The 27,809-nt window shown below is 57.1% G+C and overlaps 2 protein-coding genes across 9 annotated transcripts; one reads left to right on the top strand and one right to left on the bottom strand.

Moving 5' to 3' along the window:
* Positions 1-4,184: 4,184 nt before the first annotated feature.
* On the bottom strand, positions 4,185-10,787 carry LOC103351323 (USP6 N-terminal-like protein). 2 transcript variants are annotated; one of them, XM_070058347.1, is made up of 4 exons: positions 10,528-10,787; positions 9,867-9,961; positions 8,782-8,881; positions 4,185-8,090 (listed from the first exon to the last, which is right to left on the bottom strand). In XM_070058347.1, exon 4 carries the CDS (start codon positions 6,785-6,787, stop codon positions 5,666-5,668), a length of 1,122 nt encoding a protein of 373 aa, XP_069914448.1. In that variant the 5' UTR covers positions 6,788-8,090; positions 8,782-8,881; positions 9,867-9,961; positions 10,528-10,787; the 3' UTR covers positions 4,185-5,665. Both variants share the same exon structure in this region, with proteins under 2 accessions (XP_069914448.1, XP_069914449.1).
* Positions 10,788-15,943: 5,156 nt separating this feature from the next.
* LOC127488771 (USP6 N-terminal-like protein) lies at positions 15,944-27,430 on the top strand. Of its 7 annotated transcripts, XM_070058339.1 has the most exons (12): positions 15,944-16,045; positions 16,625-16,694; positions 16,872-16,953; positions 18,066-18,101; positions 18,502-18,582; positions 18,996-19,103; positions 22,194-22,314; positions 22,873-22,967; positions 23,347-23,412; positions 23,955-24,054; positions 24,746-24,898; positions 26,038-27,429. In XM_070058339.1, the coding sequence occupies exons 6-12, from the start codon at positions 19,044-19,046 to the stop codon at positions 27,165-27,167; spliced, it is 1,725 nt and encodes a 574-aa protein (XP_069914440.1). In that variant the 5' UTR covers positions 15,944-16,045; positions 16,625-16,694; positions 16,872-16,953; positions 18,066-18,101; positions 18,502-18,582; positions 18,996-19,043; the 3' UTR covers positions 27,168-27,429. The 7 variants fall into 7 exon arrangements, with proteins under 7 accessions (XP_069914440.1, XP_069914443.1, XP_069914441.1 ...); XM_070058342.1 differs by adding an exon at positions 20,194-20,303 and having other exon boundaries at positions 16,872-18,582; positions 26,038-27,430; XM_070058340.1 differs by lacking the exon at positions 18,066-18,101.
* The last annotated feature ends 379 nt before the right edge of the window (positions 27,431-27,809 follow it).

Here is a 27,809-nt window from a genome sequence, read left to right as displayed (position 1 = left end):
GTGAAGCTCTAGAACTCTATTTGAAAGTATATAAAGTGAATGAACTCATATATTAACTTTAAAAATACTTTGGCAGATACAAAACAAGAATTGAAAAATCGGCAATGCAATTTTTGAAATGTTGACCCATTTTCCTTTCGCAGGTTATTAAGTTTTCATTCAGGCAGCAGCCTCTGAGCTCACTGCTCTGGGGAAATGGGTGAAAGGACGGGAACACGGTAGTGAGTGAGGGCCAGGGGGTCCTGGCTGCAGATTCTAGCAACTCCAGGCCTGCGGTGGTGAAGAAGTGTCTGGGTGTCAGCTGCATGTTCTGGAGAACCATGATCACAGCCAGTGGTCTCTGATCCAAACCCTGGTGAACCAAGAGCGGGTTGAGGAGGGCAGAGCGGATGTGCAGCTCTGAAGGAGAAGTAGTAATGGGGAGGACCCCACTGTGCTGCCACAGGTCATTCCGCACCCTCCCTTTCATCCTGTGACTCTGCTGTGACCCATTCCTGGCTCTCATCTGAGAGTTCTTTCTCTAACATATTACAGAAGATGGACATTTTCCTCAGCTGTATGGACCCTTCTTGCAGTTAATAGATTTTCAGTCTTCTAACTAGCTACAGGAAGTTGAGAATTAAGAGACCTTTATTTTGAAATTTGAGCAAGCACAATGCCCTTTAGTTCGAACTGTCAGGACTTTCTTGAGTGTAACTATTTTAACAACTCCGTGTGTTACCTAGGTACACGACATGAATTCACTAATGTTAGGAAACTGGCGCAGTCTTATCTGTGGTGTGATCTACACCTTGATTTACATTCGATACCCTGGTTCCCGCCACCATTGCTGGAAGCCAGGTGGCCACATGGCCCAAACTACCTGTGCCAAGCTCCACCCCCAACCTAATGGGATTCGCTGCTCCTGCTTCCCTGCCCGCCCTCCGGCAAAGTTTTAAAAGGACCTGTTCCTGAACACATGGCTCTCTCTTGACTCTCTTGGCTCTTCTCTCTGCTCTATCTTCTCTCCTCACTGTCTCCTCTCCTTTGTCTCTCTCTCTCTCTTATACTCACCTCTCCCTTTTCCCTCTTCACCCCTTCCCTCCAGTCTGCTGGTTTCCCCCAATAAATTCTTTCCCTTACTCTGGTGTTTGGTGTGTTTTGTGATGGCTAACATTAATATATAACAACTACATCTAAAAAAACCACACTCATAGTTTGTTTTTTTAAGGTTTATTTATTTATTCAAAAATCAGAGTTATGCAGAAAGCGGAGAGGCAGAGAGAGAGGTCTTCCATCTGATGGTTCACTCCCCAGTTGGCTGCAATGGCCGGAGCTGTGCTGATCCAAAACCAGGAGCCAGGAGCTTCTTTCAGGTCTCCCACATGGGTGCAGGGGCCCAAGGACTTGGGCCATCTCCCACTGCTTTCCCAGGCTATAGCAGAGAGCTGGATCAGAAGTGGAGCAGCCAGGACTTGAACCAGCACCCATATGGGATGCTGGCACTACAAGCAGCAGCTTAACCTTCTACACCACAGCGCCTCACAGTAGTTTTTGAAAGAGCCTTCGATTCCCATTGGCATGTTAGGGGACACAGCACTGTTACAATTATTGGGTGTTCTTTGGGAAGTCTTACAAGATCACTAAACACCACCTTGTCTTTTTTTTAACTTTTTAAAACAGCATTTGTATTTATTTGAGAGGCAGAGTTAGAGACACAGAGAGGAAGAGACAGAGAAAGGTCTTCTTCCATCCACCGATTCACTCCCCAAATGGCCTCGATGGCCAGAGCTGGGCCAATGTGAAACCAGGAACGAGGAGTTTTTTCCAGATCTCCCACGTGAGTGCAGGGATCCATGCACTTGGGTCATCTTCCTTTGCTTTCTCAAGTGCATTAACAGGGAGCTGGATCAGAAATAGAGCAGCCAGGACTCAAACCGGTACCCATATGGGAAGCCTACTGCATCATAGCAGTAGCCCTTAGCTCTTCAACAAAAGGTGTTACCATCACTCATTAGAGCTTTCCATTAAGGTCATTTCTCACCTTGAGGGTATTTTGCTGCCTGGACAAAGGGTTTTATTTTCAAACCTAGCAAGTACTATCTTTTCCCCACTTCCTCTAGCTGCCCCAGAGGAACAGGGAAGTTCCTAAAGAAACTAAAAACAGAAATACCATATGACCCAGCCATTCAGTCTCCTGGATCTATACCCTGAGGACATGAACTCACTCCCTCAAAGATATCTGCACTCCAATATTTACTGCAGTGGTATTCACAATAGCAAAGCTGTAGAATCAATAGGTAAGGAAATAGCCATAGGTGTTATAAATAGCCATAGGGATATCACTCAGCCTTTCTAAAACAGAAGATCCTGCCATTTGTCACAAAGTGGATGAAGCCAAGGAATATTGTGTTAGGTGAAATAACACAGATGCAAGAAGAAAACTACTGCATGATCTCACTTATACAGGAAGTCTGAAAGAACAGGAAGTCAAATCTACAGATGTCATGAGTAAAATAGTGGTCACTAAGGATGAATGGGGGCAGGTGAGAAATGAGGCGTACGTCAAAGGGTACAAGGTAGGATGACCAAGTCTGGAGATGTCAAGTACAACATGTGGGCTGTGGTTATATTGTAGCACATTTGGGATTTTTGCTGAATGCCTCAATCCCAGCTGTTCTGGTCATACATATCCATAAGTGGATCACTGTGACAAACTGTGTTAACACGCCTCCCCAAGGTACCTGTAGCTACTATGCATGTTATACCACATATATAAAGCCTTTATGAGTCTCAAAGCACTCTATACCCTAAATATACACAGTGATATTTGTTTTAAAAAACTAAGAGTTTCTGGGGCTGACATTGTGGTGGGCACTGTTTTGGTTCATATCCTGGCTGCTCTACTTCCAGTGCAGGATCTGAATCAGGATAAGCAGTGGAAGATAGCTCTGTGGGATACCCAGATGAAGCTCGTGGCTCCTGGCTTCGGCCTAGCCCAGCCCTGGCCACTGCAGCCATCAAGTGAATGAACCAGTGGGTGGAAGAGCTTCCTCTCTTTCTGAATCCCAAAATCAAGAGGCTTCCAAGAGCTCCCAATCAACATGAGTGATCTGCTCTGGAAGGTCTGAGAAAGAAGCCAGGCAGCTGGAGTCAAATCCAACAAAGGATGGAAAGAATGGCACCTCTCAGCCAAGAGGGATTCATCCAAAACATGTAAGACTGGTTAAGCAATCCAAAAGGCATCGAGGCGATCCCACATCTCAACAGACAGAAGGGGATGCATAACCAGACCATGGACCATATGCAAGGACACAGGAAAATCAGTTGACAAATGTAATACCATCCAAGGTAAATAATAATAATAATAAATTTCTAGCACAATAGAGTACAGAGGAATTCCCTCAACTTGGTAAATAACGCCTTCAATGAAACTCACCTGACAGCAGTCATAATGGGGGTAAACAGGAAACAGGGGGACCAGGAAAAGGACAAGGACATCCCTCCTTGCCACTCCATCCCCACATCCTACAGGAGGACCTAGAAAAGGCAGTTAAGACAAGAACTAGAAACACAAGGCACTGCATTTAGCAATGAAAACATAAGACTTTATTCAGAGGTGATCTGATTATTTATGTAGAAATTCCAAAAGGATCAGCAAAGAATAAGCCTCCAGGAATTAATGATCAGTCATAACATTTGCACAGTAAACTTTGATCTTCAGTAATCAATTGCTTTCCTAGCTACTCACAGTTAACTAGATGGATTTGAAATTAACAACATCTTACAATTCACATTACCTCCCAAAAGAAACATCTGGGTATACTTCCAACAAAATATGCAAGATCTCTATGAGAATCACCATGAAGCTCCTAAAAAAGTCTCAAGGAAGAACATTTGGAGACACATTCTATGGTCATGGATTGGAAGACTCAATCTAGCCAAGATATCTGTATTTCTTCACTTGATAGACCAACACAGTCTCAATCAAAATCCTATCAATGGGGCCAGCGCTGTGACGTAGCGGATGCTGGCATTCCATACAGGCGCTGGTTTGAGTCCTGGCTGCTCCACTTCCAATCTAGCTCTCTACTATGGCCTGGGAAAGCAGAAGATGGTCCAATTGCTTGGGTCCCTACCATCCATATGGGAGAATCAGATGAAGGTCAGGGCTCCTGGCTTCAGATCAGCACAGTTCCAGCTGTTGTGGCCAATTGGGGAGTGAACCAGCAGATGGAAGACCTCTCTCTCTCTCTCTCTCGCTCTCTGTCTCTCTCTGCCTCTCCTTCTCTGTGTAACTCTGTGAAATAAATACATATTTTTAAAAAATCCTATCAAGATGTTTTACAATTACCAAACTGATTTTAAAATGTGTGTGGGGATGAAGATACCCCGAACATCCCACCGCCCATAATTGAAGATGAACACACTGGAGGACTGATGTGTCACAGCTTCACTAACTTATGAGACAGCCAATCATGGCAATGTGGGACTGGTGAGAGTCAGAATGGTAACCCCAGAAGAGACCTTCACGAATACAGTTATCAGACCTTTGACAGGAAAGCAAAGTGATACAATGGAGAAAGTCTTCTTAAGGGAACCAGGTTTGCGAAATATCCATTCCACGAGAGGGCAAAGGACTGTCACCAAAGGCAGGTGGCTTTCAATGGAGATGGATGCCTGCAGGTCACCCTCCATATGGCTGGCCAGGGGAGGATGGTTGGAGGCCATAGGCACCAGGAAAGTCTCTAGGTGTGTGTTCCCATTAGTAACACTGTTTAGGGCATCCGCCTGGACAGGTGGACTGCCTGCACATTGCTGAGTACACTGTGGTCCACCCAGGAAGCCAGGGCAGAGCAGGGAGCACAGGACAGGCTTGACCTGGACAGGGGCCTTCCCATCCACTTTGCCTGCACTGTAGCAGCCTTGCCTGCAAGCTCATCCTGTAGCTCACATCTTCCCCCAGATGAGGAGAAGAAGCAGGTGAAGACTCCAAAACGTGATCTTATGGTTCCCAGGAACAAGAAGGACTAGCCTTGGAACGGAGGCAGACACAGGACTGGCCCATGGCTGTGGTTCCCCAGCCTGGAGAGATGAGGCAGTTGTCACAGTCTATCTCATCACCTTCTGGCCTCAGCATGATTCTGCAAAAAGCACCCTGTGAGGACCAGTGATTCTGAGCCCTTGGGGTCCTGTCACTGACACAGCCATGGCTCATTCGAGAACACAGTACAGAGTGGTCAGCTCCAAACCAGACACAACACCTAGAGAATCCTGGGCCTCCCAGATCCAGGGAAAAATGGCTATGGCCTAACCTGCCCCATTGGGATGACCCAGGTGGCTTCTGATGAACAGGGCCTAGTCACCTTTTAGAGGTCATGTGGGTTGAGGAAGGGGCTACAAGTGTTGCGACCCTTGGAGAACTGGGATGCTATCTCTGCCCAAGGCAGGGTTCCAGACTCCTTCGCTGTGGAGGCACCAGGCCAGGAGCCTCTGAGCCAGGAGTCTCTTCTCCCAACATCTGGATCCTCGGCCCGATATGAGGTAGGATGAGGCCACTCAGGAAGGTGGAGAGGAGCTCCAGAGAGGAGCCTTATCAACTGGGGAGGCCACAGGGCATAGACAAGCTAGGCTTCTGGCCCGAGATGAGCTAGAGTGAGGCTGCTCAGGGTAGGGGAGAGGAGCTCTAGAGAGGAGCCTCCTCCATTGTGGAGGCCGCCGTGCAAAAAGAAGCTAGGCTTCTGGCCCTTCTGAGCTGGACACCTGCTGGGCTCTTCTTCCCCTCCAGGCACCAACACACATCCAGCTGCTCCATGGAGTGGGCAGCAAGGAGGCCTCCAGCCAGGGAGGGCACGCAGGCCTGGTCTCCCAGTGCAGGGCTGGCTCCTGCAGGCTCCAGCCTGTGACTGTCCCCAGAGTGCATGGGGCTCCCATGCAGGGAGGGAGGCTTCAGCCCTGCTCCCAGGGCCAGCACAGCCTGCATGGACCCAGGATCCAGGGGCTCTGAGGCAGGTTGGGGAGGGGCCCTGAGACCCTGCTGGCCACCCAGCTCCAGGGGCCAGAAATCAGTGCCTTTGACAGGCGGGCTGAGATTTGGGAGGCCTCCCCATTGGGTCAGGTCTCCCCTGCTCTGCAAGCTCTGTGGGGCCGGGAGGCCCAGGCCATCCAGAGACTCTGAGGACTTCACAGACAGGGCTGGGGATGAGGGCTCTGGGGAGGTGCCCTCTTCATGGCCTCCCTCCTCGTCCTCTTCCAAAATCATCTCAGGTGGGACGAATCCCAGGTCCCACAGCAGCTTTGGCCAGGGAGACCAAGGGCACTCAGCAGCACGGTCTTCTTCCTCCTCTTCATCCTCTTTCTGCTCCTCCAGGCAGCTGGAGTACTCCTCATCGTCAGAGTTGGGGTTGTCATCTTTGAAGGTCACATTGAGTTTGGTCAGGGAAGTCCAGCGCCAGAGGGGGCCTGGCTCAGCCAGCCAGGAGCACTGGGGGCCCGAGAGGCGAGCAGCACTCCCTGACCCTGAGGCTCCCGCAGAGGAGCCTGGGCCACAGGGCTGGGTGCTGCTCTCGCCACGACTGCCCTTCTCCTCCTTGGCATCTTGCTTGGAGTCGGGCTGGACGATAGATCTGAGAGGACCGGTCTCCCCGGGGACAGAAGCTGAAGCCCCCACTGGCTCCTGGGGAGCTGCAGCAGTGGGGTGGCAGCCTTTGCTCTCCTCAACAATGGTCTTGCACTTGAGGGACACTGGTGGGGGAGCGCGCTCCTGAGAGCCAGGCGGCACCTGCAGGGCCGGGCTGCCATCTTCCATTGGCTTTGCTGGAAGAAGAACAGATGGGTTTTACTTCTCCATGGCCACCATCTGGCCTGCAGGGTGCCTGCCCCAACCTGACCCTTGGGGTCCCCATCGCTCGGTGTGACACTCAGGACACCTCCAGCCTGTGGGCCCCAGAGGGAATGGTGCGTGCAGCCTGGGCCATGGGAGTGCCGAGGACACCTCTGGTTCTTCCTGCAAGGCTCCATGGGCTGGACACACTCCTCGATCCCCCCACTCACTCTCTCATCTGTGGGGACTACTGGCACCAACTCAGGACCCTGTCACCTACCCCACCTGACCTCCTGTGCCCTATAAAGCATTGGCTGAGTTACCCGCATCTGAGTCCCTCCTAAATTGTAGGAAAGGAACTGAGCCTAAGATGATGGGGGTGAGCGCTGGGGCTGTGGGAGAGACATGGAGACTCGTTCAGGCCCTCAGGGACAGAGAATGCGGTTTCTAAAGAGGTGGGAGGGGTGCCCTGTGTCCTCTGCCCCTGGGCCACTCTCCCTTTCCTGGTGAGACTGGGCTGTCACCGCTTCTGTCCCACGAGCTCCCAGGGGAGGCAGCACCTGAAAGCACAGTGGGGCCACCCCAGTGCCTGAACAGCCTGCCCCTAGGCCCCCACTGCCAGCCTCTAGAGCTGGGACAGACCCATCTCTGCTCTTCATGGGGACCCAGGATCTCAGGCCCTTGATGGTAGCAGCAGCAGGGGACGAGCACGGGGAACCCTCCCCACCAGAGCCCACAGGCCAGCACTGCTCGTGTTGGCCCGAGGCTAGGACTGCAGAACCCACACTCAGCTGCACTTGGGTTCTGCCACGGGGGCCTGCAGTGCCTGCCTCTGCACCCACCCTGCTCACAGGAGTGTACTAGGCCCCCACAACTGGGCTCAGGGCAGCTGGGCCTTCCAGGGGTCCTCAGATGGCTGAAGGGGATCCAGTACCAGCTGGACCACCCCGCAGGAGGATTCAGGGAAGCTGCCCAAGGCCCTGCCAGGCCATGAAGTCAGAGCTTTTGAAAGCAGAGCTGCTGAGCCTGGGGAGGACAAGGAGGATGAGGAAGAGGTGAGGCCCTGGGTGGGGCTGCCACTCCCACTACTGACTCCTCCAAGGGAGAATGGGACGGGCCCGTGTGCTGAACTCACCTTCGGGAGGCAGGAGGCACTGGAGCTTCCCCAGCTCACGCATGGAAGCCCGCAACTGCCTGATGACCACATCCTCGCTCAATGCCCAGGCCTGCCTCAGGGTCACCTGCAGGAACCCATGGATGTGGTCCCTGGACATCTTCAGCAGGTGCTCTAGAAGTGGGGGTGGGCATCAGGCTAGGAGGAGCCCTAGGGATGGTGCAGCCACCATGGCTGCTCCAACCCTTGTTCCTGCTCCAACTCCTGACCCTGGCCCTGTCCCCTACTTCCTGGCCCTGAGGCTCAGCCTCAGCTTGGACCACCCTCAGCAAGACAGGGCCTGCCTGGTCTGCACAGCAGGCTCCCTCCTGTGTCTGCTGGGGCTGGGGGAGCTCAGCCTTGCTCAGAGTTACAGGACACCAGGTCAAGAGAGCCAGGCACTGGGGAAGGAGCACATGCAGGAACTCCTGGATGTGGTCTTGGGGCATCTTCAACACGGGCTCTAGACATGGGGGTGGGTGTCAGGCTGGGAGGCACCATAGGGATGGTGCAGCCACCATGGCTGCTCCAGCCCCTGTCCCTGCACCAGACATGGGCTGCAGACCCCCTTGGATGCCCATGCATATCAAGCACTAGAGGGGACTGACCAGGGGCCACTTTTCCTGGGGAATGACCTTGGACACTTCTCCCTGTGGACTCTGAGTTTTTGGTGTTGGGGATGAAATGGGATTCTCAATGCCCCCCAAGCCAGACAAGGACTCAGAAAACTCATTCCTCCCCTAGGTTCTGCTTACCAGAGCCAGGCATGGGACCCCCAACTCCTCCATCCCCAGCACCATGGCCACAGTGGGCCCTGAGGACTTACTTTGATGGATCTTGAGGACCGTATAGGCCATCATGGTGAGTACGTGTTCACCCTCAAGGATGTAGATATCCCACATCCTAAGTGCCAGGGGGAACGGCACCTGGGGGAGAGCAGGCATTGGAGGACCGTGCCAATCAGGGCCTCAGCAGGGCCCACAGGGGGTGGGTGTGTGGTGTCATAGGGCATCCTAGCTGTGGCCTAGACACCCAGAGAGAGAGCGCCAAGGACTATCTAGGACCCTGGGGCCACCCAGACTGCTCTGCACACTTTGTAAGCCACACTGGAGATGCCAGACTCCCAGGGAGCTGGGGGATGGATCAGCCCTTGGGCTGTGCTGACACTAGCCTGTGCCAACGTGGGTCTATGTATCTCCTGCCTCTCACTGTAGGGCTCTGGGCCTTGCCAGGCTCTCAGGATGGGTCCTGGTGGGGCCTGTCCCCTCCTTGCTGGCCCTGAGGCTCAGCCTCAGCTTGGACCACCCTCAGCAGGACAGGGCCTGTCTGGTCTGCACAGCAGGCTCCCTCCTGTGTCTGCTGGGGCTGGGGGAGCTCAGCCCTGCTCAGAGTCACAGGCCTCCAGGATAAGAGAGTCAGGCACTGGCTCAGGAGCTTCCCTGGGAAGGGGTCCCTGGGGCACTTACCCCACCCAGGAAACACTGGATGTACCAGTGGGCGGTGTAGTCCTCAAGGTATACACCCTCCTTCTCCTAAGAAGAGGCAGAGGGGGCTCAGGGCCCAGGGACCAGGCCAGACTCCCTCTAATCTGAGCCCTGTGGCAGAGCCCCTGGGTGCAGGAAGCCCAGCAGCAGGTGCATCCCCCCTCCCAGCCATGCAGGTTGCTGAAGGGACACAGGTCCCTCATTCCACTCTGCTCTGGGGACAGTGTCTCCCTTCAATCTACACAAACTCTGGGGGACCAAGTGGTGGAAAACAAACCAGCACCCAAGCTTCCGCGGACCCCAGAGTCAAGGAAAGTCTTGGTGAGTACATAGCCTCCCCTGGCCCAGGAAGCAGTCAGGACCCCTTTCTGTCCTCCCCTCCCTGAGCACAGAGCCCCCGAGAGGAGAAAGGAGATGCTTTACTTACCAGGTGTTTCTCCAGGGAGGGGAGCACGCGATGCATGATATCTCCCAGGTGGTGCTGGAATCGCTCCAGTTTTGGGCAGTCTGGTGTGTAGAAATCTGTGTAATAGCAACCCCCCAGCCCTCACTTCAGAGTGTCTTCCCAGGAAGGCTGGAAAGCCAAAGGCTTGGGGCGGGGTCTTTCTGAACACGGAGGGTCAGGGGAGGATCTAATAGGCAGGGAAGGTTCAGGGGAAGGGAGGTACAGCTGACAGCCCAGGGCAGGCTGCTTAAGGTGACCTCTGGGCTGACTGCAGTCACACTGGGTGCCTCAGGGCCATCTGGATACTCGGAGTGAGGAGGGGATCACCCTACAGTGGATGCTCCTTCTACAAGTTCCCGGGGTGTGGCTCAGTGGGTGGGAATCTGGATAGACATGTGAAGCAGTAACACCAGTAGAGACCTAAGGGTCATTTGTCAAAGACAAGGCACAGGACCTTTGGGTGATGGGAAGTGAGGCATATGGCTTGGTACTGGGCCCTCTGCTGGCCCTGGCTTCTAAGGAACCATCCTGAGGGAGACCGCCCCATGCACGCAGCAGCCAGTGAGGGACAATGTCCCAGTCACTTGTCTGCATGCCCATCCGTGTACTTGCATGGACCACGCCTACCACACCCATCACCCACCATGCATCGCGTGCTGGCTGTCCTCCATGAGCTGGACCAGGGCCCAAAAAGCATCCTCTTCACTCAGCCACATCAGCAGCAGGGCTGCCACGTGGCTTAGGCCCTGGCTGTAGCCCAAGTCCTATGGGAGCACAAAGCACATTGGAGGGACCTCCCCGGCTGAGATGATCTCACGTGGCATGGGTGACCTCTCCTGGGAGGGCTAAGGGTTACCACCAGGCCCCACTGCTGCCCCTTGGGTGTCAGGATCTCACAGACTGGAGCACAGGCAGCTCTCAACATTCCTGGAGAATCCTGCAGGATCTGAGCACAGGCTGTGCAGGGTTAAGAACAGGTATGAGTCCCACCCCAGATGTCAGAAAGGGGAAGACTGTTGTGGGAGTGCAGACTGCACACCCGTGACGGCCACTGGAGCTCTCTGCTGCACAGGTGCCCTGCTGGGCCCCACTACAGATGTGAGGAAGAAGCACCATAGTAAGGCCTGCCTGGGCCAGAACAGAGCCCAGCCCAGGAGAAGGCTTCCGTTCTGCCCCCAGAATTGAGGTTGGGGCCAAGGAGGCCATGAGCCTGAACTCTACCCCTCTGCCTCTGCCTTGTGGATTAGAGAGGCCCCCTCAACACTGGCTGAGATCTCTGTGACCAGAGTACCCTGCATGGACAGCTCTGGATATGAACATGGAACGTTATCCCAGAGTACTCATGGGGTTGTACATCGAATATGCCAGGAGCACCTCGAATAAGGAGCGTTGTCTGGAAGAGAGGACAGAGGCTCTCAGTGTGGATCTGCCTAATAGAGCCTGACAGCCACACGCAGGGCCCATGACACTCTGCTCATGAGCAGTGATGTCATCAGGGCACCTGCGTGTGCTCCATCATGTGGGTGAGTGCTGCCTGCAGGGACACACACACCTCTCAGGGTGCAGTCATGTGCAGTTTCGTTTCCCCAGGTGGGTGTTCATTGCACAGGTGAGTGTCCCACTGTACGAGGTGCAGTCCCGTGGGTCTAAGCCGTGGAGAGTCAGCCTCCCATGCACGTTCAGCCTGGTAGGGAGCAGCTCCTGTCACCTATGTGTTCCCCACGGGCCCTCAGTGGCCAACTCCCCACCTCCCCCAGCCCGTGGTCACCACTGCCCTGTTGTGTGTCCCAGGGTTTGGCCTCTTGCAGATGTCCTGTGAGTGGATCATAGCATCTGTAGCCTTTGAGGGATGCTTCCTCTCTTAGCAGGATGCACCTGAGATGCATCCAGGTCAGCCCAGAGCCGAGCCTCGTCCTGCCTCTCACTGAATCCTGTTCTAGGATTCAGCTGTGACACGGTTGCTTATCCATTTCCCCACCGGGCATCATGCAGGCTACTCCTGTGTCCAGTGACTGTGAACACAACCGTGAATCTTGCATGAGGGTTTTCTGTGCACTCAGCTGTTCTAGTGGTTGTGTACGTGTACCTGTGTGCTGGGGGTTTGTGTGGAAGGTTTGTGTCTCTCATTGTGAGAAACGGCCCTGGGTGCTGCCGAGGGCCTGGGCCACTGTGCTCTGTTCCTGCAATGAACCAGAGTGGTGTGCACCTCACATTGTCCCGAGCACCCGGCATCCTCAGTGATTTTAGTTCCCCCGATCTCACAGCTGTGTGCTGGTGCCCCATTGTGCTTTAGGTGCTAAGCGTGTGTTCATGCATTGAGAATTGTGTGTGCTGTCGTGAAGGGGCCTTCCTGAGCCATGGCCCATGTCAAGGCAGGAAACCCTCATTTGCTTTCTTGTTATTGAGAATTATGAACTTCATTTTCTGTATTTTGCAAATACTGTCTCCCCTTGTGTTTCTTTTCATTTCATTCCCACCAAAGTGTCTTTGGGAAAGCAAACTGTTTAGTATAAATAGAAGGCCATGGATCCATTTTTTTCTGTCCTAGAGCAATTATGCTTTAGGTTTGAGCCCTAGTCTCTCCTAGGACCCCATGTGTCCCAGGACCCTTGCACCTCCCTCCCCAGGGCCCCTCTAGCACCGAGGCCTCACTTGGCTCCATATCTCTCTCAGAACATCACGTGACTTCTGAACATGCATGCCACCTCTTCATCGATCTGTTGGACCTGATCTGAGCATAACCTGGCCGGTTCCTTCATCTCCTGCAGGACAGGGCCGAGGGGGAGGGGCCGGCCTCAGGACCAGCCAACCCCCACTGCCACACAAGCACCCCAAAGCCACATCAGCTCTTCTGGTTGGCAGGCAGAGCTCCCCCTTGGGGAAGCTGGTTCCCCTGATCCAGGGAGGGTCATGGGTTCCCCATTCACCTTAGTGCCCACGCCACCCCCAGTTCCCAGCAGAGGGGGCCACTGAGGACCTGCTACAGTCAGCCTGAGGCCAGGGGCTCTGCCAATGTCCTTCTGCACTACTTCTGCCTCCCGCAGCAGGAGAGACCGAATCAGGCCTCCGAGCCTCCTCACTGGCCTCTCAGGCCCCACAGGACAGGAGTCAGCCTCACCCTGACCAGCCTTCAGGATGCCCCCTGCAGGAGAGCCCCATCACCACCAAGAAATTGGATGCCCTTCTTGGACTTGGGGCTGCCCCCAGGGGCAGCCCCCACTTGAAGACTTGGGGGAGGGCAGGGCTGGCGGCTCAGTTGCTCCTTGCTCCCTGACGTCAGCCAGGGAGGTGACAGTCAGCCCTGGGCCAGCCCTCTGATAGATCAGCCCTCATTCCCAGAAGCAGTTGAGAGCTGACTCTGACCGATGGAACCAGCAGGCCTGGTGGGGGCTGGGTGAGCTGAGGCTAGGCCAGGCATGAGAAGGCCCAGGTGAGGGCAGGGCCCGGCGAGCATAAGAAACACACATGCAGGGTCAGGTGTGGGGAGGGCTGTTTGGGACAGGGCCAGCTGAGGGCCCTAGCACACAGGACTTCCACCTCATTCCAGGCTGTCTCTATCCATCCAGGACCCAGCACAATGGCATTGGGCAGTCCAGGGCCTAGAGGCAAGGCGGGACCATAGGGATGAGGGCTGTGGTCCTGACCAGATCCTTGTGTCCAGACCCATTTGTGTGTTGGGAGACGTGGAGGAGGACTCTGGGGAGACATGTGTGAGGTAGAGGGGAGGGCCGGGTGGGGGCCCCAAGCAAATGACCACTCCTCCTTGCCATTACTTGTCCACCACGCGGGAGCCTTGGGCTCCTCATCATTCCCGAATGGGTCGGCTGCCTCGGGTTGCACGCAGAGCCATACCTCGAATTTGCTAGGGTTCTGGGCCTTCCTGGTATCCACAGAGAGCAGCATGGCCCACACCTTGCCGCTCACCTGGGCGGGGATGCCTTTCTCAATTCTCCGGTGGAACTACTACTAAAATGGCCATCAACTCCACAGCGAATGTGTGAGAAACACACGTTTTTCAATTTATTGGTATTTATTTGCATTCTACTGTTTGCTAGGAAGTCTGCAGGGCCGGGAGACTAAAGAGAAACCGTTCATGCCTGTGACCTTCAGGTGATGAGGTGAGGATGGCTGCAGTGAGGACTGGGAAGAAACTGAAAGGCAGGACATTGCCATGGCCATTTGGCTTTAGGGGGTGCAAGGAGGCCTCATGGCCCCCGTGTCTGGGGAGAAGTTTCTCCAGGGGTTGGTGAGTGCTGCATCTAGGTAGGGCAGGACAGCAGAGGGGGACACTTGGGTGGGTTCCTGGGCACAGAAGGGGCCCCTTGCAATGAGGAAGTGGAACAGAGAGTGATGTGGTGCATGTGTGGGTGATGGGGACGCTGGACTCTGTGGTACCAGGCAGGCTGCAGATGAGAGTTGGGTTGTCACTGCCCTGGCCACAATGGGGTGAGCAGGAGAGGCCTGTCCTGGGGCCTGACCTAGGGCAGGGAGGGGCTGGAGACAGGTGCATCTTTTGTTCCTCCTTATCCACCTCCAGGGTCCTGACAGAGGAGGAGATGGCCAACAGGTGGGATCGTCACCTGACAGTAGGGGACAGAAGCCACATTGCAGAGGTGAGTTCATCCCTCCCCCTGGGCATCCTCCATGCTGGGCCAGGTTGGCAGGGGCTGTGCAGCCAGCTGCCTTGTCACCCAGAGCAGGATTCATCCCGGGTGCCTCCTGAACCCATCAGCCTGGGGCCATTGTCTCGGCCTCCCCCATGCACACTGAACTGAGGGCAACAGGAGTTCTTGAAGGAGTGTAGGTTCCTGCCTTGCCATGGAGCTATGCCCACTGCAAGCCCACCTCCACTGCACCAAAGCAGCCCAGAAAGGCAGGGTGGGAAAATGGGGCGACACTTGGTGCCATCTCAGTGTAGCCTGCATGCCATGAGGTGACAGTGACAAGGACCGGGTGATTCAGGCGTGGAGCTTCCAGTCCCGGGGAGGCCTGGAGCACACCCACCTTGGGCACACACGTGTGATGCACACAGAGAAATACGTGCGCACCCCACAGTAGAAGACAGCTCCCCCTCCCCGGAGTAGGCAGCGAGGAAGCAGCAGGAAGGCAGCCTAAGCTGGAACCCTTGAGACTGGGCCAACCCTGCTGGGGTCCCTGGGCTCTGCAGAGCCCACAGTAACCACCAGCAGCCCAGGGGCTGGAAGGACTGAGCTGCCGCTGGCAGTGACCCCTGCATCCCTCAGGGGTGGGTGTCCCGGTGATCAGCACCCTGGGGAGCTGCAGGCCTGTGGCTGCTCCTGCCGGACGTGTGCTGTCCCTCTCTTTATGGTCAGCAGCAGCCCGGTGTTACCAGCATGTGGCTCAGGAGCTGGTGCCCAGGAGTTCTCAGTGCTCTGTGCCTGAAGCCCTGGTCCGTGTCCAGGACAGGGCCCTGGCTCCTGGTCTGGACAGTCTGGACCACGCTGGCTTGAGGTTCTATGCAGGTGGTGCTCAGTGGGCTGCTCCCCTCCCCCCATCCCAGGAGGACTCCGGTGTCCACCTCCTACAACTCCTGGGAAGATGGAGTGGAACAGAGCAGGAAGGGACAGCAGATGTTGGCAGTGCTGTGGTGGGGCCTGTGGTAGGACAGAAGGCTGCAGCCCTGGAACTCCCAGTTCAGGTCATTGCAGGGGCAGCCCCCAAGTGTGGGTACCTCAGGAAGATAAACAGGCAATGATGGGGCTCCCTGTGCCACCTTGTGTTCAAATAAAGAGGATTTCACAGTGGTGCTATAATAAAATGGCAGAGGAAGAAAGGAGGGGTGGGAGGTGCAGGTTGCCTGGGACTTGGGACCGTTACGGCAGGTGGCAGAGGGCCCTGGCACCCCTGGTTCTGGGGCAGTTCTGCCAGAGCCCTGCCCTCTTCACCTGGGCCCTGGGGAGAACACAGGCCCCACTTCTGGTGACCTTTAATGAAGCCAGGGCTGAGAACCCTGACCCCTGCCACAGCAGAGCCACTTGGGATTGGCTGGCAGGATTCTGTGACATCACAGTCACTGAGAACTGTGCACTCTGGGTTGTCGGCAACCAGTGGCCAGTAGTGCTTCTACTGCCCAACTGACCAGGTGTTGGTAGCGTAGGCAGGAGGCACATTTGCTAGAATCCAGTGGATTCTCGACAGAGGTGAGTGGGACTTGCTCTACACATGAGCTGTGATGTGGGGAAGGTCACACCAGGTGGGTGGCACTGGTCTCCCACGCCGGGTTCTGTGAACGATGTGGCTGAGCTCTCAGTGGGCCCCTGTGTGCAGAGCATGTATACATTTGTCTCATTTCTCTTGCGGTGCTGGTCACCAGTGCCAAATGTGCCTCGTTGTGAGTCTGTGTCTGAGCACGGGTTCAAGACTAGGTATCGGGTCAGCTGGTACCAGGTGGGGCAATGAGGGTGGATCTAAGAGTTCCAGAGATGTGGGAGCCAAGAGCAGGTCAGGGAGACCCTTAGACTTGGGCTCCCTGGAGGACACATGGATGCCAGGCAGGGAGAGGCGCATCATACCTGACGGAGGGGAGGTGAATCAGGGGGGTGTCCTTCCCCATCTGTCCCTAGTCCCTGTGCTCTGGACAAGTCATCCTCCTGGGACCCGACCACCAGGTGCCTGTCCGCCTGTCTGTGTGGCTGTCCCCCCCTACGATGGGGTCAGACCTCAGGGCAGCAGTTCCCATGGGCTCCCCGTGCTGGCTCACAAGTGTGTGTGTCTTACAGATTGGATTTGGACGCCCTGAGGTCTGGCAGCGCCCAGGAGTGAGCAGCAATCATCATGAAATATGAGAAGGTACTGGCCAGGGTGCTGGGAGAGGAGGTGGGGCCCTGCCTCAAGTACTGTGCTATGAGAGCCAGACCCGGCCTCCCTGGGGACACAGTGGGGAAGGTGGCTCAGCTCCCCCAGTGCTCCCCCAGTCCCCAGTGACTGAGACCCAAGCTTCTCACCTGGGCCCCCTCTCCCCTGCAGGAACCCCGTAAAGGGGCCCAGTTTCAGCTGGAAGAAGAGGATGACGAGAGTGGAGCCCTCATCCCAGATTTGGATTCCTGCGGTGAGTTTTCTGCACCCTGATCCACCCAGGAGAGGGACCAGGGTCAGAAACCCCACCATTAGGTAGCACATCTGTCCCCAGGCCCCCTCCTTGATCCAAGCTGTGGTCATAGGCAGGCACTGGTCAGCGCTTGGCCAGAGCCGAGTGACCCTGTGACTCAGAGCTGCAGGCAGGGACAGAGTGGGACGTGGGGCAAGCAGGGGGCACTCTTACTCTGAGGCCTCTGTTCATGTTAAGTTGAGGGGTGGCCTGAGGGTCCTGCTGTGCTCCCAGGGGACACAACCGGGTCACCAGCATTCCAGAGCTGTGGCCACAGGTTCAGGAAAGCACCCTAGAAGGTGGGCAGTTGTCCAGGAGGTACCTGGGTCTCAGGGGCCAAGCTAAAGGCTTTTTAAGGCCTGGCCTGAGGGACAGCCAGGGGTGTGACCTCAGGGCTCCGAACCTGCCTGCAGGCTTCCCCAGTACAGACTGGGGCAGAGGGGTTTGCAGCAGAGGGCCCTGCCCCCGGGTCTGTGCTGTGAGGAGTGGGGCCTGGGGGCACGAGTCAGACTTGGAGGCTGTTCCCACAGATGTCAGAGAGAGCTGCCCCATGGCTGGAGGGTGGGCTCCGGTGACCTAGAGGGATGGAGCCGTCTCGGGGCGTCTCTGGCGTGACTCAGCAGCCCACCTTAGCATGGGATAGGGGGTTCTGGCTCCATGTTGTGTCAGAACCTGGAGAAAAAGCAGGAGCCAAGTGGTGGAGAGATGGCCACGATCCGGGCTGTCAGAGGAGGGTGATGGGTTAGCAGGCACCTCAGACGGCCAGTAACGGGGGGGAGGGTGGATGCAGGGACTCTGGGGGTGTGGTGGTCCCAGGTGCCTCGAGCCCCAGCTGCACACTCACAGCACTGGCAGCAAGGGCTTCTGCCTGGCACTGGGCTCCCTGTGCTCACAGTCACAGCCCCTGCTGGGTGTCTGCCTACCGCATGGCTGTCACCTCCCTGCCCTTCTCTGTGCCCTGGGCTGCACCTCAGCAGGGTGAGGAGGACATGGGTCCTGTCCCAGCCTTGCTGGGGAAGTGGACCATGCGTGGTTCAGTGCCCTTTCTCATGGTGTTGTCTCTCTGTAAGCAGAAGCCGCCCAGGCATGGATGGCTGGCAGTGCAATGGGTAAGCTGACATTGGCCATGGACTCTTCATCTAGGAGGCAGAACTAGCAGGCCTGTGTGTATGGGCAGTGGTTAGAGGAGTGCTATATGGTCCTCCAGGGACAGCAGTCCCCAGGAGATCTGTTGAGGCCCACATGCCCCAGTGCAGGCCTGCAGCTCTGGGGTCCCTGCCTGTGGGCCACTGTGACCCACTTGCCTGGATGAGATGGGACTGGCTTGAGGATGCTTGTCCTGTGGACAGAGCTCAAGCCCCTAGGCTCCCCTAGTTGGAAGGTCTGGGTGCCGTGGTCTGCCCCTTTGCTGGCTCCTCCCAGCTGAATTGTCCACAGCCTCCTGAGCTGCACCCATGGCCTCTCTCAGAGGACACTGCTGGGCTCACGCCATCCTGTCTCCATTCCCAGCGTAAACATCAGGAGGGCCGCCGACTGCAAAAATGGAACAAGGTTCTGTGAAATTTCACCAAGTACCGCAGCAGCAAGAAGGTGCTGTGGACCTGAGGGCCCCTGGGGACCACTGGGGGCAGAGTTGGGATGGACAGTGCCCATTGCTGTGCCTCTCAGACACAACTGTCCAGCCCTGAAAGGATACGGGTCATCTCAGCCCCACGCCCATGCACCAAGGCACTGTCGCAGTAGAAGATCCAAAGTCTCCCCTGGGGCCACTCCCAGATGCAGGGCAGGCACAGTTCCCGGTGCCCTGTGGGGGCAGTGAGCGCATGACAGAGCCTGCATTGAGCCCTCGGCCCTCCTCTCACTGTTGGGTCAGGAGGCCCAGGTCCAGGCAGATCTGGGGACACAGCACAGAGCCCAGGGCTCCCCTTCCTGTTGTCTCACCCTGCGCTCCCCCCTACAGAGGGCCCTGGGTGGGTCTCACGAGAGCCTCCTCTCTTCTGTAGTTCCACTGGAGAATTGAGAAAGGCATCCCCGCCCAGGTGAGCGGCAAGATGTGGGCCATGCTGCTCTCTGTGGATACCAGGAAGGCCCAGAACCATGGCAAATTTGAGGTATGGCTCTGCGTGCAACCCGAGGCAGCCGACCCATTCGGGAATGATGAGGAGCCCAAGGCTCCCGCGTGGTGGACAAGTAATGGCAAGGAGGAGTGGTCATTTGCTTGGGGCCCCCACCCGGCCCTCCCCTCTGCCTCACCCACGTATCCCCAGAGTCCTCCTCCATGTCTCCCCACATGCAAATGGGCCTGGACAAAAGGATTTGATCAGGGCCACAGCCCTCATCCCTGTGGTCCGGCCTTGCCTCTAGGCCCTGGACTGCCCAGTGCCATTTTGCTGGGTCCTGGATGGATAGAGACAGCCTGGAATGAGGTGGAAGTCCTGTGTGCTAGGGCCCTCAGCTGGCCCTGTCCCAAACAGCCCTCCCCACACCTGACCCTGCATGTGTGTTTCTTATGCTCGCCGGGCCCTGCCCTCACCTGGGCCTTCTCATGCCTGGCCTAGCCTCAGCTCACCCAGCCCCCACCAGGCCTGCTGGTTCCATCGGTCAGAGTCAGCTCTCAACTGCTTCTGGGAATGAGGGCTGATCTATCAGAGGGCTGGCCCAGGGCTGACTGTCACCTCCCTGGCTGACGTCAGGGAGCAAGGAGCAACTGAGCCGCCAGCCCTGCCCTCCCCCAAGTCTTCAAGTGGGGGCTGCCCCTGGGGGCAGCCCCAAGTCCAAGAAGGGCATCCAATTTCTTGGTGGTGATGGGGCTCTCCTGCAGGGGGCATCCTGAAGGCTGGTCAGGGTGAGGCTGACTCCTGTCCTGTGGGGCCTGAGAGGCCAGTGAGGAGGCTCGGAGGCCTGATTCGGTCTCTCCTGCTGCGGGAGGCAGAAGTAGTGCAGAAGGACATTGGCAGAGCCCCTGGCCTCAGGCTGACTGTAGCAGGTCCTCAGTGGCCCCCTCTGCTGGGAACTGGGGGTGGCGTGGGCACTAAGGCGAATGGGGAACCCATGACCCTCCCTGGATCAGGGGAACCAGCTTCCCCCAGGGGGAACTCTGCCTGCCAACCAGAAGAGCTGATGTGGCTTTGGGGTGCTTGTGTGGCAGTGGGGGTTGGCTGGTCCTGAGGCCGGCCCCTCCCCCTCGGCCCTGTCCTGCAGGAGATGAAGGAACCGGCCAGGTTATGCTCAGATCAGGTCCAACAGATCGATGAAGAGGTGGCATGCATGTTCAGAAGTCACGTGATGTTCTGAGAGAGATATGGAGCCAAGTGAGGCCTCGGTGCTAGAGGGGCCCTGGGGAGGGAGGTGCAAGGGTCCTGGGACACATGGGGTCCTAGGAGAGACTAGGGCTCAAACCTAAAGCATAATTGCTCTAGGACAGAAAAAAATGGATCCATGGCCTTCTATTTATACTAAACAGTTTGCTTTCCCAAAGACACTTTGGTGGGAATGAAATGAAAAGAAACACAAGGGGAGACAGTATTTGCAAAATACAGAAAATGAAGTTCATAATTCTCAATAACAAGAAAGCAAATGAGGGTTTTCTGCCCTGACATGGGCCATGGCTCAGGAAGGCCCCTTCATGACAGCACACACAATTCTCAATGCATGAACACGCTTAGCACCTAAACCACAACGGGGCACCAGCACACAGCTGTGAGATCGGGGGAACTAAAATCACTGAGGACGCCGGGTGCTCAGGACAATGTGAGGTGCACACCACTCTGGTTCATTGCAGGAACAGAGCACAGTGGCCCAGGCCCTCGGCAGCACCCAGGGCCGTTTCTCACAATGAGAGACACAAACCTTCCACACGAACCCCCAACACACAGGCACATGTACACAACCACTAGAACAGCAGAGTGCACAGAAAACCCTCATGCAAGATTCACGGTTGTGTTCACAGTCACTGGACACAGGAGTAGCCTGCATGATGCCCGGTGGGGAAATGGATAAGCAACCATGTCACAGCTGAATCCTAGAACAGGATTCAGTGAGAGGCAGGACGAGGCTCGGCTCTGGGCTGACCTGGATGCATCTCAGGTGCATCCTGCTAAGAGAGGATGCATCCCCCAAAGGCTACAGATGCTATGATCCACTCACAGGACATCTGCAAGAGGCCAAACCCTGGGACACACAACAGGGCAGTGGTGACCACGGGCTGGGGGAGGTGGGGAGTTTGGCCACTGAGGGCCCGTGGGGAACACATAGGTGACAGGAGCTGCTCCCTACCAGGCTGAATGTGCATGGGAGGCTGACTCTCCACGGCTTAGACCCACGGGACTGCACCTCGCACAGTGGGACACTCACCTGTGCAATGAACACCCACCTGGGGAAACGAAACTGCACATGACTGCACCCTGGGAGGTGTGTGTGTCCCTGCAGGCAGCACTCACCCACATGATGGAGCACACGCAGGTGCCCTGATGACATCACTGCTCATGAGCAGAGTGTCATGGGCCCTGCGTGTGGCTGTCAGGCTCTATTAGGCAGAACCACACTGAGAGCCTCTGTCCTCTCTCTTCCAGACAACGCTCCTTATTCGAGGTGCTCCTGGCATATTCGATGTACAACCCCATGAGTACTCTGGAATAACGTTCCATGTTCATATCCAGAGCTGTCCATGCAGGGTACTCTGGTCACAGAGATCTCAGCCAGTGTTGAGGGGGCCTCTCTAATCCACAAGGCAGAGGCAGAGGGGTAGAGTTCAGGCTCATGGCCTCCTTGGCCCCAACCTCAATTCTGGGGGCAGAACGGAAGCCTTCTCCTGGGCTGGGCTCTGTTCTGGCCCAGGCAGGCCTTACTATGGTGCTTCTTCCTCACGTCTGCAGTGGGGCCCGGCAGGGCACCTGTGCAGCAGAGAGCTCCAGAGGCCATCACGGGTGTGCAGTCTGCACTCCCACAACAGTCTTCCCCTTTCTGACATCTGGGGTGGGGCTCATACCTCTTCTTAACCTGGCACAGCCTGTGCTCAGATCCTGCAGGATTCTCCAGGAATGTTGAGAGCCAGCATGTGCTCCAGTCTGTGAGATCCTGACACCCAAGGGGCAGCAGTGGGGCCTGGTGGTAACCCTTAGCCCTCCCAGGAGAGGTCACCCATGCCACGTGAGATCATCTCAGCCGGGGAGGTCCCTCCAATGTGCTTTGTGCTCCCATAGGACTTGGGCTACAGCCAGGGCCTAAGCCACGTGGCAGCCCTGCTGCTGATGTGGCTGAGTGAAGAGGATGCTTTTTGGGCCCTGGTCCAGCTCATGGAGGACAGCCAGCACGCGATGCATGGTGGGTGATGGGTGTGGTAGGCGTGGTCCATGCAAGTACACGGATGGGCATGCAGACAAGTGACTGGGACATTGTCCCTCACTGGCTGCTGCGTGCATGGGGCGGTCTCCCTCAGGATGGTTCCTTAGAAGCCAGGGCCAGCAGAGGGCCCAGTACCAAGCCATATGCCTCACTTCCCATCACCCAAAGGTCCTGTGCCTTGTCTTTGACAAATGACCCTTAGGTCTCTACTGGTGTTACTGCTTCACATGTCTATCCAGATTCCCACCCACTGAGCCACACCCTTGCAGAAGGAGCATCCATTCTAGGGTGACCCCTCCTCACCCTGAGTGTCCAGATGGCCCTGAGGCACCCAGTGTGACTGCAGTCAGCCCAGAGGTCACCTTAAGCAGCCTGCCCTGGGCTGTCAGCTGTACCTCCCTTCCCCTGAACCTTCCCTGCCTGTTAGAGCCTCCCCTGACCCTCCGTGTTCAGAAAGACCCCGCCCCAAGCCTTTGGCTTTCCAGCCTTCCTGGGAAGACACTCTGAAGTGAGGGCTGGGGGGTTGCTATTACACAGATTTCTACACACCAGACTGCCCAAAACTGGAGCGATTCCAGCACCACCTGGGAGATATCATGCATCGCGTGCTCCCCTCCCTGGAGAAACACCTGGTAAGTAAAGCATCTCCTTTCTCCTCTCGGGGGCTCTGTGCTCAGGGAGGGGAGGACAGAAAGGGGTCCTGACTGCTTCCTGGGCCAGGGGAGGCTATGTACTCACCAAGACTTTCCTTGACTCTGGGGTCCGCGGAAGCTTGGGTGCTGGTTTGTTTTCCACCACTTGGTCCCCCAGAGTTTGTGTAGATTGAAGGGAGACACTGTCCCCAGAGCAGAGTGGAATGAGGGACCTGTGTCCCTTCAGGAACCTGCATGGCTGGGAGGGGGGATGCACCTGCTGCTGGGCTTCCTGCACCCAGGGGCTCTGCCACAGGGCTCAGATTAGAGGGAGTCTGGCCTGGTCCCTGGGCCCTGAGCCCCCTCTGCCTCTTCTTAGGAGAAGGACGGTGTGTACCTTGAGGACTACACCACCCACTGGTACATCCAGTGCTTCCTGGGTGGGGTAAGTGCCCCAGGGACCCCTTCCCAGGGAAGCTCCTGAGCCAGTGCCTGACTCTCTTATCCTGGAGGCCTGTGACTCTGAGCAGGGCTGAGCTCCCCCAGCCCCAGCAGACACAGGAGGGAGCCTGCTGTGCAGACCAGACAGGCCCTGTCCTGCTGAGGGTGGTCCAAGCTGAGGCTGAGCCTCAGGGCCAGCAAGGAGGGGACAGGCCCCACCAGGACCCATCCTGAGAGCCTGGCAAGGCCCAGAGCCCTACAGTGAGAGGCAGGAGATACATAGACCCACGTTGGCACAGGCTAGTGTCAGCACAGCCCAAGGGCTGATCCATCCCCCAGCTCCCTGGGAGTCTGGCATCTCCAGTGTGGCTTACAAAGTGTGCAGAGCAGTCTGGGTGGCCCCAGGGTCCTAGATAGTCCTTGGCGCTCTCTCTCTGGGTGTCTAGGCCACAGCTAGGATGCCCTATGACACCACATACCCACCCCCTGTGGGCCCTGCTGAGGCCCTGATTGGCATGGTCCCCCAATGCTTGCTCTCCCCCCCAGGTGCCGTTCCCCCTGGCACTTAGGATGTGGGATATCTACATCCTTGAGGGTGAACACGTACTCACCATGATGGCCTATACGGTCCTCAAGATCCATCAAAGTAAGTCCTCAGGGCCCACTGTGGCCATGGTGCTGGGGATGGAGGAGTTGGGGGTCCCATGCCTGGCTCTGGTAAGCAGAACCTAGGGGAGGAATGAGTTTTCTGAGTCCTTGTCTGGCTTGGGGGGCATTGAGAATCCCATTTCATCCCCAACACCAAAAACTCAGAGTCCACAGGGAGAAGTGTCCAAGGTCATTCCCCAGGAAAAGTGGCCCCTGGTCAGTCCCCTCTAGTGCTTGATATGCATGGGCATCCAAGGGGGTCTGCAGCCCATGTCTGGTGCAGGGACAGGGGCTGGAGCAGCCATGGTGGCTGCACCATCCCTATGGTGCCTCCCAGCCTGACACCCACCCCCATGTCTAGAGCCCGTGTTGAAGATGCCCCAAGACCACATCCAGGAGTTCCTGCATGTGCTCCTTCCCCAGTGCCTGGCTCTCTTGACCTGGTGTCCTGTGACTCTGAGCAAGGCTGAGCTCCCCCAGCTCCAGCAGACACAGGAGGGAGCCTGCTGTGCAGACCAGGCAGGCCCTGTCCTGCTGAGTGTGGTCCAAGCTGAGGCTGAGCCTCAGGGCCAGGAAGTGGGGGACAGGGCCAGGGTCAGGAGTTGGAGCAGGAACAAGGGTTGGAGCAGCCATGGTGGCTGCACCATCCCTAGGGCTCCTCCTAGCCTGATGCCCACCCCCACTTCTAGAGCACCTGCTGAAGATGTCCAGGGACCACATCCATGGGTTCCTGCAGGTGACCCTGAGGCAGGCCTGGGCATTGAGCGAGGATGTGGTCATCAGGCAGTTGCGGGCTTCCATGCGTGAGCTGGGGAAGCTCCAGTGCCTCCTGCCTCCCGAAGGTGAGTTCAGCACACAGGCCCGTCCCATTCTCCCTTGGAGGAGTCAGTAGTGGGAGTGGCAGCCCCACCCAGGGCCTCACCTCTTCCTCATCCTCCTTGTCCTCCCCAGGCTCAGCAGCTCTGCTTTCAAAAGCTCTGACTTCATGGCCTGGCGGGGCCTCGGGCAGCTTCCCTGAATCCTCCTGCGGGGTGGTCCAGCTGGTACTGGATCCCCTTCAGCCATCTGAGGACCCCTGGAAGGCCCAGCTGCCCTGAGCCCAGTTGTGGGGGCCTAGTACACTCCTGTGAGCAGGGTGGGTGCAGAGGCAGGCACTGCAGGCCCCTGTGGCAGAACCCAAGTGCAGCTGAGTGTGGGTTCTGCAGTCCTAGCCTCGGGCCAACACGAGCAGCGCTGGCCTGTGGGCTCTGGTGGGGAGGGTTCCCCGTGCTCGTCCCCTGCTGCTGCTACCATCAAGGGCCTGAGATCCTGGGTCCCCATGAAGAGCAGAGATGGGTCTGTCCCAGCTCTAGAGGCTGGCAGTGGGGGCCTAGGGGCAGGCTGTTCAGGCACTGGGGTGGCCCCACTGTGCTTTCAGGTGCTGCCTCCCCTGGGAGCTCGTGGGACAGAAGCGGTGACAGCCCAGTCTCACCAGGAAAGGGAGAGTGGCCCAGGGGCAGAGGACACAGGGCACCCCTCCCACCTCTTTAGAAACCACATTCCCTGTCCCCGAGGGCCTGAACGAGTCTCCATGTCTCTCCCACAGCCCCAGCGCTCACCCCCATCATCTTAGGCTCAGTTCCTTTCCTACAATTTAGGAGGGACTCAGATGCGGGTAACTCAGCCAATGCTTTATAGGGCACAGGAGGTCAGGTGGGGTAGGCGACAGGGTCCTGAGTTGGTGCCAGTGGTCCCCACAGATGAGAGAGTGAGTGGGGGTATCATGGAGTGTCCAGCCCATAGAGCCTTGCAGGAAGAACCAGAGGTGTCCTCGGCACTCCCATGGCCCAGGCTGCACGCACCATTCCCTCTGGGGCCCACAGGCTGGAGGTGTCCTGAGTGTCACACCGAGTGATGGGGACCCCTAGGGTCAGATTGGGGCAGGCACCCTGCAGGCCAGATGGTGGCCATGGAGAAGCAAACCCATCTGTTCTTCTTCCAGCAAAGCCAATGGAAGATTGCAGCCCGGCCCTGCAGGTGCCGCCTGGCTCTCAGGAGCGCGCTCCCCCACCAGTGTCCCTCAAGTGCAAGACCATTGTTGAGGAGAGCAAAGGCTACCACCCCACTGCTGCAGCTCCCCAGGAGCCAGTGGGGGCTTCAGCTTCTGTCCCTGAGGAGACCGGTCCTCTCAGATCTACCATCCAGCCCGACTCCAAGCAAGATGCCAAGGAGGAGAAGGGCAGTCGTGGTGAGAGCAGCACCCAGCCCTGCGGCCAGGGCTCCTCCAAGGGGGCCTCAGGTTCAGGGAATGCCGCTCACCTCTCGGGCCCCCAGTGCTCCTGGCTGGCTGAGCCAGGCCCCCTCTGGCGCTGGACTTCCCTGATCAAACTCAACGTGACCTTCAAAGATGACAACCCCGACTCTGACGATGAGGAGTACTCCAGCTGCCTGGAGGAGCAGAAAGAAGATGAAGAGGAGGAAGAAGACCGGGCTGCTGAGTGCCCTTGGTCTCCCTGGCCAAAGCTGCTGCGGGACCAGGGATTCGTGCAACCTGAGATGATTTTGGAAGAGGACGAGGAGGGAGGCCATGAAGAGGGCGCCTCCCCAGAGCCCTCATCCCCAGCCCTGTCTGTGAAGTCCTCAGAGTCTCTGCATGGCCCGGGCCTCCTGGCCCCACAGAGCTTGCAGAGCAGGGGAGACCTGTCCCGATGGGGGGGCCTCCCAAATCTCAGCCCGCCTGTCAAAGGTGCTGATTTCTGGCCCCTGGAGCTGGGTGGCCAGCAGGGTCTCAGGGCCCCTCCCCAACTTGCCTCAGAGCCCCTGGATCCTGGGTCCATGCAGGCTGTGCCAGCCCTGGGAGCAGGGCTGAACACTCCCTCCCTGCATGGGAGCCCCATGCACTCTGGGGACAGTCATGGGCTGGAGCCTGCAGGAGCCAGCCCTGCACTGGGAGACCAGGCCTGCGTGCCCTCCCTGGCTGGAGGCCTCATTGCTGCCCACTCCATGGAGCAGCTGGATGTGTGTTGGTGCCTGGAGGGGAAGAAGAGCCCAGCAGGTGTCCAGCTCCGACGGGCCAGAAGCCTAGCTTCTTTATACATGGCGGCCTCCATGATGGAGGAGGCTCCTCTCTAGAGCTCCTCTCCCCCTCTTTGAGTGGCCTCATCCTACCTCATCTTGGCCCGAGGATCCAGTCTTCTGTCACAATTGCTATGGGCACCCCTTCTGCCCTTTTGTTGATTGAATATTAAATCGTTTGTTTCAGAATGTGTTCGATCTGATTTTGTGACCCCTGGAGCTGAGCTGTCACAAAGGGTCCCTGAGTCCTTTGCAAGCAGTCAGAGACCCGGCTCAGAAGGTGCCACAGCCTCCAGCTGCAGTCAGAGACCTGGCTCAGGAGGTGCCACAGCCTGCAGCTGCAGCAGGGACCCAGCTCAGGGGGCTCCATCAGTTCCTGAGATTGACCTGTGCCCAGCGCACACCAGGGGAGGACTGGAGGAGCAGCAATGGCTGGGTACATGTGGCCTTTGGGACAGTTCAAGAGTGTGGGCCCAGCCAAGGGACCAGGCCCATGATCACCTGTGTGCACTGTCCTTAGTGTGTGGGCACCAGGTTCCTGCTCTTCTTCCCTCTTTCTTTGCCTTCCATCCTGCCCTGCCCCATCTCATAATCCAGCATCTCATGGCCTGTGCCCGCGAGAGGACCCCAGGGCACTTCTGACCACAGACCAGGATGCCAGCAGGTGGAGGCAGCCCCAGAATGTCCAGGTGGTCCTGG

This window comes from Oryctolagus cuniculus, chromosome 15 (assembly GCF_964237555.1).
Source record: "Oryctolagus cuniculus chromosome 15, mOryCun1.1, whole genome shotgun sequence".
NCBI classification, from domain to species: domain Eukaryota; kingdom Metazoa; phylum Chordata; class Mammalia; order Lagomorpha; family Leporidae; genus Oryctolagus; species Oryctolagus cuniculus.
The sequence above is the reverse complement of the archived record's forward strand: the minus strand, read 5'-3'. Positions and strand labels throughout refer to the sequence as shown.

Bases quoted from the DNA above. Each gene is read 5' to 3' on its own strand.
- LOC127488771 (XM_070058340.1), top strand. From the start codon at position 19,044: ATGTGGGCCATGCTGCTCTCTGTGGATACCAGGAAGGCCCAGAACCAT. The intron at 19,104-22,193 runs GTATGGCTCTGC...GTGCTCCCATAG, and splicing joins AGAACCATGGCAAATTTGAG to GACTTGGGCTACAGCCAGGG. The intron at 24,055-24,745 runs GTAAGTCCTCAG...CCCCACTTCTAG, and splicing joins GGTCCTCAAGATCCATCAAA to AGCACCTGCTGAAGATGTCC.
- LOC103351323 (XM_070058347.1), bottom strand. From the start codon at position 6,787: ATGGAAGATGGCAGCCCGGCCCTGCAGGTGCCGCCTGGCTCTCAGGAG.